The sequence below is a fragment of the Accipiter gentilis genome, chromosome 5 (assembly GCF_929443795.1).
Source record: "Accipiter gentilis chromosome 5, bAccGen1.1, whole genome shotgun sequence".
Lineage (NCBI taxonomy): Eukaryota > Metazoa > Chordata > Aves > Accipitriformes > Accipitridae > Astur > Astur gentilis.
The window spans coordinates 21,706,291-21,725,286 of NC_064884.1; the positions used below are offsets into that span (position 1 = coordinate 21,706,291).

Below are 18,996 nucleotides of genomic sequence, written 5' to 3' on the forward strand. Positions count from 1 at the left end.
GGGGAAAATTACAGGCAGAGACCCCCAATAGTTTGGGGGAAAATTACAACTAGAGACAAGAATAACTACACATACATAATAACTACAGGAATGTATAACCATCATCACACCATAAACACTCTGCAGCTAGTAGCATTTCACTAGGTGAAGTGCCTGCCTAGCCATAATAGGATAATTCAGCCCATCACTTTCAAGAAAAGTTTTAGGCACTGATGTACACATTGGTAGAGAGAGAGGGTTTGGGAAACTGAAAAAAAATATTTTCACTGGTATGGGAGAGAAAACATAGCCCAAGGATCACCCATTTAGTCCTGTAGGAAAGCATGTTTTGATAGAGTGATTTTTTTTACCACCTTTTTACAGAACAGTGTATGCAGCTCCCTTTTACTGGTTATAGAGTGATAAAGGGTACTTCCCTGTAGCTTTATAGACTTCCCATTTTCAGTCTTAATTAGAGTCCTGAAGGAAAGGAGTATCCTTATTATTCTTTCTTTTTCCTCTCATCCCTGCTTCTGTGGAAGTTTTTTTTCTGAGAAAACCAGTAGTTAGGCTCACCTAGTAGAGCAGGAAGTAGCCTTCAAGGAAAAAAAAAAAAAAATAGCAGAAAAGACCTTCTGTCCCAGACTAGCAGTTTCTGTTCCCCAAGGTAATGCAGAAGACTGGTAAGAGCTCAGTTCCCAAATTCTCTGGAGCTGACTTGATTGCTATTCCTCTTTCCCTCACCTCCACCACTCACTGTGCTACCTCCTCTGCTCCAGCATCCTTCTCTCCCCATCCTGCCCCAAAGACCATCTCTCCTATCTCTCCATCATGTCCTACCGAGATGAGCCTTCTAATGCCTAACCCCTGTCCTTCCACACATGCTGTGTGGCCACAGACAAGTCTCCTGTCTTGTGACTCACAGAGGCTGAGAGCTCAAAGGGACAGTTGTGCTCAGCTATGTGTTCATCAGTCCATGTAGGAATGAGCAGCAGCAACTGCCAGGGACCTCTGGAGAACAGGTCAGCCCAGCAATATTTCAGCAGAAGAAGGAATATAACAGAACACAATGAAATCATTTGTGTGGGCATGCAGTTCAGGTGTTGTGCAAATTACCAGTCTCTGCTAATTTGTTAGTAGTGAAAATCTGAGTTCAAAATGCTGTTAGATTTAGCCATTGAAGTGTCTAGAGTAACAGCAGACTTCATTTTTTACCCAGTGTATGAGCATAGAAAGAATAGCCTGGCCCTCTGAGGCATGAAAAAGAACAAATTAGGATGAGGATAAAATGAAATAACACAGATAGTGAACTTGTGGTTGCAGCGGTTTCTCTAATGCAAAGGGTAGATTAGGCCTTTATCAAGGATCTGATTTGCCAGAGCAGAAAAAAGGAATTCTGTAAACAGCAAATAAATTCAGAAAGACAAAGAGTAAGGTTTCTTTAAAGCCAATGAGCCCAGTTCTTCGCTCAGAGAGACGCTATCCCCAGAGTTAGAAGCGTTACTTATTTATGTCAGCGTGCACACGGTGAAAGGATACATGAGCCCATCACATGCAAATGATAACTCACAACAGAGGAAATGGAAAATAACATCAAAGCAAAAGATTTCTTCGCATCAACACTGGCAAGAAAGCACTGTACATATAATGTAAACACAGTGCCAGACTCCTGGAGACCTGCAGATATTTTTATTTAGGTAAGTCAATGGCAGTGTGAAAAAAATCATGTCCAATTAGGTTTGGTGCTGCTCTAATACAATGTTTCATTCAGAGCTTAGCATGTGTATGTAATAAAGTGAAAAGGAAAAAGGTCAAGAAAAAGCAGAGACTGGGACATCTTGACTTTGTAAAGCAGAATCATTCTTCAGCTAAGAACTAAATTAGAGAAATAACAAATTTACATCTTACCCAAAAAACTCTTGAATGCATAAGAGTACCTATACAGAGAGAAACAAGAGAGCGGTGCTCCCTGTTGGGTTAATAAGAAGTGTCATTAAGCCCCTCTTCAGTGCTGCTGTTCAGTAATACCCATCATGTGGAGGATAATAATGATAAATTTCAGCAAAATGAACTCTGAATTTATTTTTCCAGTGAAATAACCCAGTTTTCTAGAACTCTGGTTGGGAGACTTCATAAGTATGCATGCAAATTGTAGTGGTTAGACCAAATTTGAAAATGTGCTCAATAGGGCAACAGCATCCAAATGCCAAGTTGCAAAATTGATCACTTGAATGCAAACAAACCCAGAATCACCAGGTTCAAGCATTTGAAATCACAAGTCACTCTGTTCTAAATAACAGGAGAGTCAACATTAATAAATATAGGATTACTTTTATCACTCAGTTGAGTTGGATATTTTAGGATTCAAATGTTCAAACCTATCTGCCAATCAAGATGTAGAATATGACTTCCTATATGTATATATACTTTAGAGATAGAAGAAATTTTAATAATAGCAAAGAAGCTTGGATTTCAAGAAAAATACCAAATATCTTGAGAGTTCACAGTACAGCAGTACTTCAATATCTCTAGATAGCCACAGATAATTAAAATGTCTTTGATCACTACATTTGGGCCCTGCTAGTGCTTGAAAATGAAATTCCAAAAAAGTCTTTTAATAAGTAGTCATACAAATTGTTCTGATTCACTGAGTAAGAAAAACATGAAAATAAATTGAGGATCTACTGGGGAAAGGAATATCACATATAAGACAATTTCAGAGAGAAATCTGTAGTTTGGAGATGGAAAATGAAGGCATGGCAGAAGACATTTGCCTATGGAATTCAGATGAAACATTACATTCCCATGTACTTTTACAATTTATTTGCTTCAGGAAGTGTGTTTTGTCTCCCTCTGCAGAAAAAGCACATACCAGTTTGGGCACTGGCATAATCTAAACCATTTATATGCATGTGCACACATTCTCACATGTGTTAGCTCAGCAATGTGTTAGAAGAACATCAGTGAGCTTACTAAATCAAGCACTCAAACACTAGAAAAAGCTTATGTTTCCCTGTGCGGCATCAATTTAGCCTCCCATGTGCTTCGAGTACAATACAGTGTTAATTAAATGTTTACATTTGTTTTTTTCTCTACAGAACTGTAGTGTCATCCTGTGCATTAGCTAGACTGCTGGCCAAAGTGAGTCCTGGATGTGATCTCAGGCTCTCAAGGGCTGCTGTGTCCTGTGTGTGCTCTGTCCCTGTGTTTCCTACCTGCAGGTATCCACTTACTTTCTCTCCCAGACATACACAGGCTCCCTCCCACATTCCACTGGTCTCCGTGTGCTGTTTTCCAGCCTGCTTGTTTATCTCTTCTCCCCGAGGCGCTCCCATTACCTCTGCTGCCTGCAAGACTCCTAGTGTAGGATGCCCTACATATATATGTCTGTGTGGGTGCAGGCCTCCTCTGATGATGGTAACCACCTCCACTGCCATCTCCAGTCCCTGATCTTTGCACATCAGGCCTTCATCCTTCTGCCCTGCTCCAAGGTCCAATCTTTTTCTATCAGTTTCCTAACCTAGCTTGCCTCCTCCACTTCTCACACACGGATACTCACAATCCAGCACTTCTCCCTCTGCACTCCAGTCACTTCCCTAGTTAACACAGCTGGGCCCTAATAGTGGAGGAATTGAGATGAGAGCAGAATTGAAAAATGGATTAATATGACATGTGATGAAGTCTTGGTCAGCTGTCCCTAACAAGGCCACATGAACAGAGGAAGATACGTTTCAAATAACAAGTCAGTACCACATGCCAAAATTCAAGTCCATCTTGCAAAATATGAATATTTTGGGACTTCTCTATAGAACAGTTGAAGTGTTTTTTAAGCAGAAAACCACATCCATTTTCCTCTAATCCTGTTTCCAGGCATGGAGCAGCCACCTTGGCCACTGGAATTAAAATAAATCCTTAAAATAAAAAAAAAAAAACCAACCCAAAGTATTCAAAATATTTTATATCCAAAATAATAAAACAAAAATATAGTAATAGCAAATAAATTATAGTCTGAGCACACAGCAAGGAAGATTTCAGCTCTGACAAAATTTGGCAAAGTCATAAGTAACTGAAAAGATTTTTGTAAAAATTCTTACACTGAGTGACCTCAAGTATAGAAGGCATTACTACCAAACATTGTAACGTTAATAATGTTTATCCAGGCTTGGAAAAGCACTGTAAGAGTTGAAATTTAAAAATAAATTGATTGTGTCTTGTGCCATCTGATAAAATGTTATCCTTGACAGCTGAGTTGTAACCTCAAAGAAATATCAATAAAGACAGCAAATCAATGAAGTGAACAAAGGTGATTACTCAGGGTTAAAATTCCTCAAAAACATGTATTCATGAAATACTATACCAGGAAAATTTAGTGGTAATTCCACTTTGGCTGAAAACCCGCTGACTTCATTATTCTCACAGATACTTGCTATGAGCTTATTAATTTTGAAGCCAATAACTTTAATGACTTCTCCTGTTGACAGGCAGCATTCATTTCCAAACATTTCATAGATGGAGCCTGAAAAGAAATACAAAAGGAAAGAAAAACATTATTCAGCTTTTTCTCACTCTGTGAGGTGTTTTTACCTCTTTGAATGAAAGCAAAAATACTTAAAATAAGTTACATGAAATAATACTTATCCTGTGATAACTAATCTAATTTTCATTTTCTTTCTTAATGTCACGAGAAAGTCCACCTTGTGACTTCAGTGACCTCTAGATCAGCTCTATGTGTACACTGTTCTTATACGCATGTAAAGGAGAATAAGGTCTGAAGAACCTGCATTTCCAGTTATTAGACCAAAACAAAACAAGGTGGAGCATAGGATCTCCTGGGTCATCAGGAGCTGCCTCCTGAATTCAGCAGGCAGCGAAACCTCAGCAGGAAAGATGCTTCTGCAGAGCATGGGGCATAGCATATCCCATAGGAAACAACAGACTACAGCAGAAGACAAAAAACCATAAACCCTAGAAGGTGCCCAAGGAGAGGCCAGGAGACATCAAAGTGCAACCAGCATTTGAGCTTTCTGTGGTAACAGAAAACCTGAAGAAAGTGCAAGAAATTGGAAAACTGGCAAATTAACAGCAGTAAACTCTACCCCATGCTGAAACGAGGCTACTGATTCTGACCTGGCAGCAAAAAAATTCCTTTTTTTCTGTTAGGTTCAGAAGTTTGAGAGCACAAGCAAGGCAATCCAACCAAGTGTTTCAGAGCTTCCACAGTAAAACCTGAAACTGCAGCTTGCCCTGCCAGAACTAACCCTCCCTTCTCCATTCCAGCTGTGGTCAATAGCTGCTGTTTCAGAAGTGGGGACAGGGGGAGAAAATAAAGCAAAACAAAACAAAACAAAAGCCAAGTTATGCAGAAGAAGGAAAATTATTCCTGGTAGCTGCAGGACATTAGCAGAAGGTTTGGGGCATGGGATCAATTAGCTATATACAAAGGCAGTGCAGTAAACACATGGTGTTCCATTTGTAGATAGAATTGCATTGAACACAGAACATCAGAAATGTTGACTTTAATGCTAGCTTCCATTCTTCTCATGCTGTGCAGTTCCTTCCAAAAACTTACCAAGCTCTGTCCTGAAGTGATGTGGAAGTACCCTTTTTGGAATCCCATCTCAGAATTTCATTTCCCTCATGGTGAGAAACCTTAGTCTCATTTCCACTCCCAATGCATCGGTGAGTGTATTCATTTGCTCTGCTACTAACATTGCTCTGCTACTTTTTACTTAAAATACTTTTTTTTCTCATTTCCATTTCTCCCTTCCCCAAAAGGTTTGCAAGGTTAATTTTGCCCTTCTCTGGTCTTTTTTTTGACAAAAATCTAGAAGAAACAAGTTATTTTTATCTCCTCTGAGAAGACAGCTTTTCCTTCCCAGAATCCTTCTAACAGCCTTTTCTTGCATCTTGTTCAGTTTAAAGTCTTCCCCCCCCCCCCCCCCCCCCCTTAACCTAGGTAACCAGAATGGTCTCAGGCAATGAGAGATTACTTAAAACCTGACCTCTGGCTATATAGTAAAAATCAAAAATTGAGATGGCCTGTACTGAAATATTGCCATTGCCTGCAGAACTCACTTCCTACAGAAAGTAACATTCTTTACTCCACAGACCTCCTTGTAGTTGGTGGGGATAAAAAAAACCACAACTTTTTGTTTGTTTGTTTTTGCCAGGTGTCATATCAGAAATGCAACTGCCAAGTGATTTTCCTAATGCACACTCAAGATCATTCCAGTCACGACCATAGCCTGGGCTAATAAGCATCTCTTACTGAGTCTGGGATATATTTATCAACTCTGCTGCAGCACTTGCAGGTGACAAGCACTTGGTTACCCCCTTGGCCTCACTGGAAGTCACTGGGAGACCAACCTGAGCAAAAGTTGCCCTGGTTTTAGCCTAAACCCAAAGCCTCAGTAGAAGCACCACAGAAAAATGGGTTCGTGTCAGGGCAGGCGGATGAAGGATAGTAACACTGAGCAACTGGTTAAGTACTCTGTTGTGAAGACATGTGCAGGCAACCCTGTCTGTTGCTTGTGCAACGTTCTCACAATTGAGATAGACAGCAGGAAATCCCCAGCTGCTCCCCTGAGGAAGGCAGGTACGGATGTACATTTTTAACCCTATGTAGAAGAAACTAAGTTTAAAAAAAAAAAAATTAAAAATCATGTGGTGGATGCTTCTGGTGGGCTGGATATAGCAACATTGCCTGGTTTCCCTTGCTGAGAATCCCACACAGGATCAAGGGAACTGTTGTATTTAGGCTCTAAACTCCCCCAGCAGGCTACTGCCTTTCTGTTGCATACCAAGATGATGATTAGCACAGAGGTATTCTGGATTATATGCCACACAAATATCAGCCACAGTCAGGTGAAAGAACATGCTGTTTATGCATCCTTTCAACCTCTCTGGTACTAAGCAGAAGACCAAGGGAGCTGCTGCCCTTTAACTAAAAAAGAGCAATCTGGTTTTCTTATTGTAAAGATATGAAAAGTGCATAGTTGTTTGCTCTCCCTTTAGTCCCTGAGCAATTCAACATAGACTAACTCAGATGTCTCCACTGGATATTGCTACAGCTCCCATCGGTAGGCTGGCTGCTGCTCTAATAAACACATGAGGAATTACCATAACTCTCATTGCTTTAGCTGAGCTCCATAGGATATTTTATGACAGAAAAGTCTGTGTGCAATACTTATTTCATATTAGAGTGAGAGGGAGAGAAAGATTGAGCTGCCACAAAGAGGGTAATATTCCTTTTGTGCTGAATCACCTCACCTCTCACATCAGACACAGTACAGATCACAAACAACCATGATAATATTAGATACAGGGAATCCCAGAGGACCTGGCGTGGTGAGCTCTGCATTAGAAACATGGAAAGATGAGCAAAAAATTCCAATATTCTCACCTCTCAACAAATGTTTGTGAAAACCTACTCAACATGGGAGCTTGTGGCTTCTAGAGGCTTTTTTTCTTCAGTGCAGATTTAGATCCAGCTTCTCCAGATTACCTCACTTGAAAATAGACCCCCAGAAACCATTTAACATATGAAAGTAACTACAGTGACTAATTATGGGCTTTGGGCACATTTGCTTTCATCTCTGCTAGACAGCCTTTGCAAGCGTGCCCCTTGATGCAGCCGGGACCTGCCGTGCACCCAGGAGTGGGCAGTGCTGCTCCATACGAGCACAGGCACCCAGCCATGCAGGTTGGGTGGCCTTGAGGACTGTGGCTCCTCTCCAAATAACATGGTAGCTGGAGGAGAGCAAACCAAGCAATTGCCCTGAGGGGAAGAATGGAGCAGTTAAGTGGCTGAACCTCTCAAAAAAATGATGTGATTGAAGAAGGTCTAACTACTACTTCAGTCTATATCTGCACCAGAGTGGTGCCACAAGGAAATAAAGAGGGGAGTCAGAGGAGGGCCCTGTTTCTGATCATGTCTGGTTCTGAAGGACTTACTACTTTTATCAGGTTTGCTTTTCCTCAGACACAATAGCTTAACTGCAAATTAGACTACATAGAGTTTGAGAAGTCCTGCCCTCCATCACAAAATAAAAAGTACAAATGGCACTTGCAAAAAAGTGACAACACTGATCAGTTAGTCAGGGTCCAAGGCTGAAGATCCAGTCTGGTAATATCCATGAGAAGAGACTAGCTCTGACAAACACTCAAAAATAGACAATTGGATGACACAAAAATTAGCCTTTGACAAAGCAATCAAAATTTGCAACACATGAGAAATACAGATAAGAATCTACACAGGTAAACAGTGGCCGGCCTGGCACTGTAAAGATGGCAGAGAATCTAAAACACTGCAAGAAAAGGGTAAAATACACAAAAAAAGAAAATCCGCACTCATAAAAGAGAGAAAGTACCTGAGGCAGACAAGCATATGGAGCTCAAGCTGGAGCCTACAAAAAGCATTACATGGAGCTGCAGGCTCTGTTTGAAACATCAAGGGCCAAGATAATGCATTCAGAAAAAAGATGGATTATAAATGGCAGACTGAAAGCCACAAAAGAGTATGCACAGAATAGTCACACAGGGCTGTCACAGCACCTTAACTCTCAGGGACTTTTGTCAGGATAAAACATAACGTTGTTGTGGGAAACAAATGGATCATTCATCTAAAAACATTAGTTTTAGAAAAAGTGAGATGAAAATTAAAACTTAAAAAAAGTCATGATTTTAATTAAAATAAAAAAAAAAAATCAAAAGAGCTAGTTGCCTTACCATCAAAGAAATAAACTATTACATGGGTACATAATCTACTGGCAAAGATAATGCTTTGTAATAATACCAAGTAAGGTGAACCCCTTCTTGATATAAAAAAAGAGGAAGAAAGAAAAGATGTATTTTTTGGCATCGTCAAGAAGCGAAAGGGTATTAGGCAGCTAGGAAGGATGTCTTAAGTCTTCTAGAAGAGAGGAAAACTTTCAGCAGAGTAGAAGTGGAGAGTGCCCAAGAATCCCAGGACTCATGGCCATAGGACGGTACCTTTCATCCCAGAAGAGAAGTTCAATAAATTGCTCATGTAATGACTGAGTAACGGAGGTATGCCACCACATTTTCCATGCAGTTAAGGAAGTCAGAGACCAACCTTCAACAGCATATCAGTAGTAAAACTTATATACATGAGTGGATCGACAGAGAGATAGATGTGTATATATGTATGTAGGTAGATGTCTACCTAAATAACCATTTTCATGGGCAACTTGCAGGATTTTAACTACCTCCTCCTTTATCAGATCATTTGAAATAGACCAAGAGGTTGAAAGACTATGAAGGTGAGAATCTGGGAGGAGGATGGCTAACAAACTGAGACCAGAATTGCAGAAGCCTCATTTTTAACAACACCTGGATAAAAAAAAAAAAAAAAAATCATTAAGAAATGAAACTGCCAGCCATACAAGAACAGATTCATTTTGAGGGGGGATGACAATTGCACATACCGTATTGATTGTAATTACATATTTGTCTGCAACTAGATTGCCTTAGCCCTGATTTTAGCCCTTGCTTGGTGATTTGCCTGGAATAGTACAATGAAGATTAAATTCAGACAAGAAAAATGTTACCTGTGTGATTTGTCATCTAGGCATTTGCAGCAAATATTTGTGCTGATAAAAGGGACGGAGGGAAACTGCATGGTTTTCAAAAGGGACAATAAAAATTCTTTTTCCTTTAAAAGCCACAATAATTAGTCTTAAAACATTGTGAAAATACCTGCTGTGTGACAACATATCCCTGAAAGATTTTACTTCAGCTGTGTGATGTGGATGCACATACACAATATATTGAAAAATAAAATTAAAATGGACCTTTTAGTACATTTATTTGTCCTTGCACAACAGTAACTGTATTTTTCCCACTCAAGACACAAAGAAAGTGTAAGATGTTGAAAATGTAAATCAAGTAACCTTAAGGACTGAATCTTTTTGATTTGAAAAAGATGTATGCAGTATAATGCAAAAAACATTTTAGCAGAACCCAGAATAAAGCGGCTTATTTACAGTGATCAAACAATGCCCCTGAAGGCTGTAATTAAAGAGCTTATTGCCTTTGAAACCACCTTTTCTGGATTGTTACTTTGTTCAATAAAAAACACATTTATATCCTTTCATAAGCTCATGTCTAGTTTGACAACCTATATTAGCAACTGCTGTGATCACATCAAAGTAATCCTAATAATTGGTTCAATATCTTTTTCCTCCATCTTTCCTAAAACCCTAAGCAGCCACACCACCATCCTCTCTAACATGAACCCTTTATTTGATTTATCTCTCATTATAGGTACAAGAAGAGTCTTTTTGTATGAAAAACAACAATATAAAATATAAATACAGTGAATGCATGAGATGGAGGATGTCATTCTTCATGTCAGGGCATATGACAGTACCACTGAGAGAAATATTTTAAAATACAAGGTAGAACAGCAAACATCTCAGTAGTATTTCCCTTTTTCTTCCCAGCAGCTTAGAGTGCTATTCAATGACTGCTCTCGGAGGGAACAATTCATTGATGCTGGTAGGAAGTATGACTCAAAACCAGGTCCACGACTAAACAGCAATAATACATCAGTTGTATGTAAGACCCTTTTGCCGCATGCCCCTGGGCAGTTTAGCAAGGAGGGCTAGGGAGAGAATGCAGACAAGACAAAAGGCTTCAGTAAGGTTGCACAGAGGATCATTCAGCAGGGCTGGAGCTCGAGCCCAGGCTGGCTGACTCCCAGTCTGTCTGTCTGTCTGCTACAGGGTGCTGCTAAGCACTTCCAAATATCCCCCGTTCTTTTTTTTTTTTTCTTTTTTTTTTTAACAAAGACCAAGCTCTTCTAACAAAACCAAATCACTTTGCAGGCCAGACACTAGGCATTGACTCCCTAGCCCCATGAGTTTGCATCCTTGAAGGAAAAAAGTCTTCCTTTCATCTCTCAGTAGCACCCACTGTATTCATTGCAGCTGGCAGGCTGAGCGGTCTTTGAAAGAAGATCCAAAGAACCAGAAATCTGGCTGCTTTGCAGGGAAATGAAAGATCTCCAACATGTCCTGAAAGAGCAGAACTTTGTCCCGATGTCCTTTTCCCAGTGCTTCTTTCTCCACTATTATGTTGTCATCAGTTGCCCATATGGGTGCTGTCTTCCTGGATCAGAGGTGACTGTTTCAGGGGCTGATGAAATGGTTCTGCTTTCACATAAAGGCACGATCCCCTGGTGCAGCTGTTCAGCCAGAATTACAATACCCTGCTTTCCCCTACGACACAGCTCAGCTGAAATCACTGTTTTATTAAGGCTGCTGCAGGCGCCCAAAGTAATATATGAAGGGCATAATGTATCTATAATTAGTGTCAATAAAAATTTTTAGATACCATTCTTTATGGGCATTATTTGGGGGTTAGCCAATTGTTCAGCCTTTATGCTCTCTGGCAAGAAGAGAGATCTATTTTAGAGTTGCAGGGAGGAGAGTTTTGCTTAATAACTTTAATCATATTATACTCTGATTAAGCAGTAGGGAAAAGCAACCAATTTCTGATGGTGAGAAGTTAGGTGTCTTTTTTTTTTTTATTATTCAAATACCTCCTGAGGACCGAAGATGCTTATCAGCATGCTGATTTTCCCCACTAAACTCAAACAGACTAACATCTTGTGGGGAAGATACAAAGAGGCCGAACAATGGCAGGCAAAGAAGGAAGCATGCCCCAGCTTCTCTCCAACCCCAGGAGAGAGTGCACTTTGAGAGTGGCTGCAAATAGTATAAAGCACCTGTATGGCTTTCACGCACCCCTTCCTTCCTACCCCCAGAAGGTGCACCCACGCAGAGCATGTGAGCCCAGCTCCTCCGTGTCCACGTGGTGCTCCAGAGGCCATGGGGTAGCAGTGGTCACAAAGGCAACATGAATTTCTGCAGAAGATCCTCTATCAAGTGACAGAGCAACTTACTGGATTTTATAGCAGCTCTTCTCTCTTTAACATGACCTAAGCAACAAAATTCTGCAGGTTTGGTCAGTCCAGGACACAAATCCTTCAAGGAGTTCAGCTGCTGAATTGCCACAGAGGTAAACTCCCTTCAAAAGGCTCTGTGCAAAGGCAGCATCTTATCTTGATCGTACATAATTAGGCTGCAGAGGATCTGATTTTTGCCAGCACAAAACCATCAAAAAACAAAAGCTGTAAGATTTATCTTTTGCCATATAAAGTCAAACTTTAAATGTCAAGTGCTTTAAGCCATTTCAATCATAATGGAATTTTTTAAAAAATTACTTCTGCAATTTCTGATTTATTCCTTTCCTGATAGGTTTATGGCCCTTTTTTAATACTTTCTTCTGATTCTCATCTATCCAGAGGGCTTGCACTCCGCATGTGGCAGCAGAGCTTTGTGTGTGGAGCACCCACTATAAAGGAAAGAGCAAGTGAAATCACAGCCCCAAATGCAACATCTTCAACCTTTTGTTTGGGTTTACCCGCATGAGTTGGAATTACTGCAGCGGTGAAGACAATGCCAAAAGCTGCTTTTGAACAGCATTAGTCACTGGTTTAGCTGTTCGTGATTTCTTTAGTTTTATTTTCTTTGCAGCGTTAATTACTTTGACTTAAGGTGTGTTTATTAAAGTGCATGTTTAACAGGAAATCTGTGCTTTGTTGAACTAGGTTTAAGTAGGCTGCTTAAATTAAGTTGCAGCATCAGGCCAGAGTGTTGAGCACTTCACAGGTGAAGCCCAGAACTGGAAACATGTTAAAGCATCTTCCCTGACTGAGATCACAGCACGCTGCCCCTTGTGCCATCATTGTGTGTCCAATGGAGCTAATTGAAACTGTGAACCTGGACTAATGCCATGTTCCCTCATGCATAGATCACCAGGTACTGGAAGAAAAAAGTACTCCACAAAAGCCCTGTAACTCAGAAGGGGTGCATGGTCATGGGCTTGTGTGCCCATTTATCCCAGGATCTTCCCTCCTCTGTCATTTGCTATAGATGTGCCATTATCTTCCCAGAGACAGAGTTTGTGAAAATTTTCTTGGTGTTTTTATAGGATGGCAGGTTCATATGTAGGGAAACAGGGCTTCTCCTGCTGCTGACCTCCTCCTTGCATCCCCAGAGACCAAAGTGCAACAACACCTCCTCCTTGCATCCCCAGAGACCAAATTGCAACAACAGCCGGGGAGCCCTCACGACTGCAGGAAACCAGCACGTTGATGGCAGCTTTAGCTAGCCAAGGCAAGGGGTTGACCCCTGTGTTGAGACAAGCAGGGCAGTTTGGGTATTCTGCCCACCTCCTATGCCATTCACACGGAAGCCTGAAACTGAATGTCATGGAAAGAAAATCCCTGCAAGGAGATCCTCGAAACAGCTTCACCCACAGTGCCAGCTACCCAGGCTCAGATTTCTCTCAGTGTGTCTGGATGAGTCATCCCACTAAGGGCAGCAGCATGAATAAAACGAGCAATATTTGACCCATAAAAGTCAGGTTCTGTTCTCATATTGCATTTACTGAAGGGCACTTTCCTTCTTGTTCAGAATAAAACATGTTTTTGAAGCAGCCTGTACAAGTGCAGGAGAGTTTCAGTGGCACATATTAATAAAGAAAATTTACCAACATGCTCTGACTACTGACCACAAAAGAGAATCCAAACTATCTGTTACTCCTGCTGTACCTAGGGCTCTTGCTCCTAACTGCTGAATCAAGAGTAAGGGAAACAACTGTGTTCAAGGGGGAGAAAAACCTTCCATGTTTACAGAGAGATTTGGCTTTTATCTCTGTAAAAAAATGAGACCAATTAGCATGTGCCAACACTGTACCATTTAACGTGCAATTCTCCCTTTTGCATGCACTCAGCTGAGACTCCACCCAGTAAATGCACAGGTCATTTTTATTGATCTTCCACCTCTAAGAAATACAACCTTCATTATCTTCATCAAAGCTGTTCAAAGCTGTCCATACTTTAGCCTCTGTTTAAATTGCCTTGTTGCTTTTCATAAGAAAAAGTGCCTTTATTAAGCCTGACGAGGCAGCTCGCTTGTTTTATTCATACATATTACAGACCGCATATCCTAGCTTTCATCGACTCACTGGCTTTTCCCACTGGTAAGAGAGCAGGATTCATTCCCTCTAGGTTGGCTTAAAACCAGTAAAAAATCATTCCATCCTACACGATTGTTTTCTAACTATCAGCGTTGAGAGCGATTTCTTGTCTAAATTAGGACTTGGGGCAGCTGAGACTTGGTTTCCTTTTCTCCTCAGTTTACCTACTTGCAGTTACGGGGTTAACAGGACTTTTCTAAGTGGTTCCAGCGCTCTGCTGCTGGCCAACCAAACCCATCACTCCCCTGAAAGGTTCACAGAAGCCCATGCTGGAAAGATGCTGTTTCCCAGTAGCAGAAGCAGAAAGGGTGAAATTGAAACCGCAGAGAGGGCGAGCAGGTGTGGATATGCAGCCAGCAAAGGAGACCCAAGAGGAACTGTGAGCGTAAGCATGTTCGTGTTCTTTATGGTTCACCAGAGAGAGTTTTGAAATGGAGCTATTCACATTCCCCAAAGAAGCAGCAAATCCCCAAGGGTGGGGTTTTTTGGCATTGCCCCTCATGCAGCTGTCAGGGAGTGCCAAACAGCTGCCTGGAGAGGGGATCGCTACCTGGCATACGGAACATCTTGAACTCCCTTAGGTCTGGAGGGGCATTAACCAGGAATCTATATGTGACCCCACTGTTGTTTCTTCCCACCATTTTGTCCTTGTGCAGAGAGACCTGGCACTTTCCAGAGCCCCGGGAGAGGGAGCAGAGAGTGGAACACCACATTTACAGCCTGCTGCTTCACTGCACTCCCAATCTGCAGAGGTGGAGGCTGCTGGCTTACAGATCCCTTCTCTCCAGAGAAAGACCACACAGCATAAACTTTCCTGATGAGTCTCATGGGTCCATCATAAAGAGGAGATGTCCTGGCACTGTGATTTAAACACGTGAAGCTTTTGAACAGCAGAACTGCAGAAGGGAGCTACCAACTGTCCCCGTACTGTGGCAAATCCCAGTTCTTGGGGTCCTAATCCCATTGCTGATGTGTACATTTAGCTTTAGGGGAATAAAAAAAAGGCAATGCAGGATTTCTATTTAGGCGGAGCAAAAATGGGAAGGCTATGGGTAGAGGAACGTGGCTAGTGGCAAGAAACACCAACAGAATAGGTGCCTTGAGCAGTTCTACATTTTTCACAATTAAAGTTTGACACTTTTTACTGTCCTGCCACTGGTTAAATTAAGCCTGGAGAATATTAAATTCAATTACCCATAAAATAATTATATCAGTATTAAAACAGACATAATTTTTGCAACATAAAGATGAAAGCCTGTACTTGCATGCTATCTGTAAAAATCAGCAGTCATACAGTACTTAGCTCACTAAGCATCAATATTTACTAAAATGTTCAAAGAAAAATATTCAGTCAATAAAACCAGTTTCCAATGGAGTTTCAGTGGTTTAATTTTTTAATAACATATTTTAATGAGCTTTTAAATTGTCATGCACTTCAGTCTGCACTGTAGTTCCTTTCTAATCAGTGCTGATTACCAAGACATTTGTATCTGGCAAACTTGCCCGCATTTTATAATCAGCCTTCCTATTCACTTCAGAGATTCAACAGCCCAGTTTTGGTAGCAATGATATGACTGCAGAGTCCAAAACAACTGCCCTAAGAGGCACCCCTGGGGTTTGCAGAGCCACCTTCTCCTTCCACCTATGTTTCCTTTTCAGACCAGGGATAACAATAATTTCTCTACTTCTGTATGGTCCTTTGCACGTGATGAATGAAAAGCACTTTAGAAGACCTCGGGGCTATTACTAAACCCCCATTTTCCTGACTCTGCATAGTGTTGGGCAGCCGCAGGCAGTGACTGCAGGTTGGGGCTGTGACTGTGGAGCCACCCAGCGCTGGAGGGAGAGGGACTGGGAACACGACAGTATGAACAAGCTCCTCAGACCTTGGCTATCCTGCCTGAGGCAAACTGGGTAAGCCTTCAACCAACCCAAAACTCCAGGTGTGGCACAAAACACACCGATAGCACCCCAGGGAAACCCTTCCCTCTGCTTCAAGCCAGGAACAGAGAGGTGAACAAGAATAGAGCTTCCTCAGAAAGGTGTCTGGGTTGTAGTATTCACTACCAACAGCAAAAGTTCAATCGCCTGTAGATTCTCCAGCTTAAAGTATTATGAAAGGAAACAGGGTCTATGTAGTCCTGTCCATTTGCAGCTGTGGGAGCTACAGTTAAATAAATCACAATTCCATTAATAGCAGCAGAAGCATAATTTTTTATAGGCCGATAGAGAGACTAATGGTGGAATGGATGCACACAGCACATGTTTTCAACTTATGCTTTTCAACTTATGCTTCACCAGGAGCTGCAGCAGGCTGGCTTGTGTCTAAAAAGAGAGACCTAGATTGCATTTGGTGCTACATGGGTATGAAGGTAGAACGGGATCTTTTAGAGCTTTTGCCTTGCCCAAGGGCAAGCTAATTCCTACTCTTTCCCTGGAGCTTGACTTTGCAGCTTGTAATAAAAATAACTTACCACGTGGAAAAAAATGCATCCATCCTTACAAAGGCTTACAGCATTATGCTTTCCTTATGATTCCAGAGGCACTGAAACTCTGTCAAAAGCAGTGAGGCTAATTTGCAAATCACATATTTACTTATAAAATCACCTAGACGTAAGTGCAGTGTGTGTGCAAAATGTTGCTTCCAGAGTAAATGAAGAGCTTCAACCCCACAGCACACAGTGCACCACAGAAGACCAGTGAATGAATTAAGCTCCATCGTCTCCTTACCACCTAGATAGCTATAGCCTTCATTGGTTGGCCACTGCAGCTTTGATGTGACAGCTCTAATGGATTTAGTAGATGGTTATTTACTCCAGTAGCCATTCTATGTATCTGGTTAAGCTGACATTAAGCTGTAATTTTTTTCTGGGGTTGTGGAGAGGGGAATATACATAGAATGTACATAAGTACAAATTCTTGCTATTTTAAATTCTTACACCAGAAAATTAATTGTGCCTTGTGATTGACCAGTTTTAAAAATTTAAAAATAAAAAATAAATCTTCTCCCTTACTATCTGCATGTTGTGCTGAGAATGGGTAAAGATTCCTATGAAATCCAATTCCATAAAACTGCTAATCCAGGTAGGACTTAGCTGACAGGCTGACTTTGTAGCTGGTTGGAAGCTACTACAATCAGTGCACGAACACTCTGATTTGGTCCCTGCAACCACAGTAATAAACCCATGTTCCCTGTCAATAGACTTACCATTAGCCACGATGTGATTGCTGGTGTACTGCATGTGGTAAGAGAAATCAAAAGGGTTGTTGCAGGGGCAGGGGGATCTGCCTGAGGAACAACTAGAAAATGGTTGTCCTAATGGAAATTCAAAGTGCACAAAGTGGTCCACTCCTGTTTAGCAATATAACAGGGATTACTTCAGACTCTCTCTGAAGCACTACTTTCGCTTCAGAAAATGCAACATAAATCATAATGCAATCACAGAACAGCATGTTCACCCCTGCTGCCAGCTACAGAGGCAAGCAAAATATTCAGGAGAGATCCAACATGGACAAAGAGCTCAGGGAGGGAGCGGGGAAGAGGAAGGGAGAGTGTAGCCCAAGAAGACCTTTTGTAGCCCTAGATCTTGCAAACCTCTCGGGCACAGAGCGTCTCAAGTGTCTCAAGCTTCCTTTGAAGCAAGGAAGAAGAAGAGAGAGGAACCAACACAAGCCTGATAGTAGACATTAGGGTTTCTAGGTACTTGCAGTGCTGACTGTGAGGGGAAGGAGCCAAGTAGCACATCTGTATCAGCCTTGCTCATTGTGTAAGAAAGAAACACCTGCATGTATGTTAGTGCTGCACCTAGCCTGCTGGTGGAAACACGTATGAGTAGAGCTGAGATGAAGCCACTGGGAGCAGAGGACAGGAAGAGGTGGTGCTGCTGAAGGCTGAAGAATCTGCATCTGAGCAGCACAAGGCCTCTCGCTTTTAGTGCAAACATTCCCGGGTCACTATAGCACATACCACCCCTTCCCAAGGCTGTGTAGGCTCTTTTATTATCAACAGTCATCAGCTAATAGCCTTTTTATCTCACATGCAAGGACATTGCTGCAGAATGGTCTGTGGGCTAAGTCTCCACTGGTTTTTTTCTCCTCATATGGAAGAGTTTACACAGTAAATGGAAGCACATGCTGAAATACCCTGGCTCCAAAGATGTAGTGGTATGAGCTTTATCATCCACTAGCAGCAGGATGCAGACTGTAGGAACTCAGAAACCTGCTGACAGCTGAGCTACCGGAATTTTATTATAGCATTTTGTATATACATCTATATCTCACAGTATTTTATGTACACATATACATACATATATATATCCATATGCATGTACATATACATGCAACTTGTATTTATATTACCTCTGCTTCCTAGGTGTGTGGAAATAGACAAATATGGTGGCTGCTCCAACTTAAGGAGGTGATCTTCCTGCCTTTAGTTTAAATTCCACTCTCCACCACTTAGGTAGTTGCCTCCTTATCAAGAACTTAAATCAGTTAAAGTTCTTGGGCCATTTTAAAATGTAAAACTTGAACAGACCACATGTCAAAGGTCAGAAAAAGCATATTTTCAAAAGTTTCTAGTGATTTTGGCCAAGTTTGTTTCCCAGAATGCCTTTTTATGTATCATCAGTACTATTCATGTGTCCTAGGCAGCTTCTAGAGCAGCCAGGATAGGCAATCAGAAGAACATAGACAGTATTCCACCATCACAGCTTAAGTACGCACTTTCCTGTTTTCTTCCCTCCCCAAGGGACTGTTCTCATGGAGGGAAGAATTGCAACTCCGGCCACAGTGCAGCTCAGACTTTCCATGGCCACAGCTGACGGCGACCACCTCCTTGCTCCTCCTACTATGGAGCAGCATGGGGATTTTTAGATTAACATAAAGATGGATATTGTGGATCCAGAAGCAGGTGTTTGACTGAAGATGAAGCAGGCTTCACCTCATTTC

General features: G+C 41.5%; 1 protein-coding gene across 2 annotated transcripts in view; it reads right to left on the reverse strand.

Annotated features, from left to right (window-relative positions):
* Positions 1-18,996, reverse strand: part of THEMIS (thymocyte selection associated) — a 79,299-nt gene that overhangs the window by 59,410 nt on the left and 893 nt on the right. For both annotated transcript variants that reach the window (XM_049800791.1, XM_049800793.1), the window contains exon 2: positions 4,337-4,495. In XM_049800791.1, the coding sequence (XP_049656748.1) occupies positions 4,337-4,495 (159 nt within the window). The remainder of the gene's footprint in view (positions 1-4,336; positions 4,496-18,996) is intronic.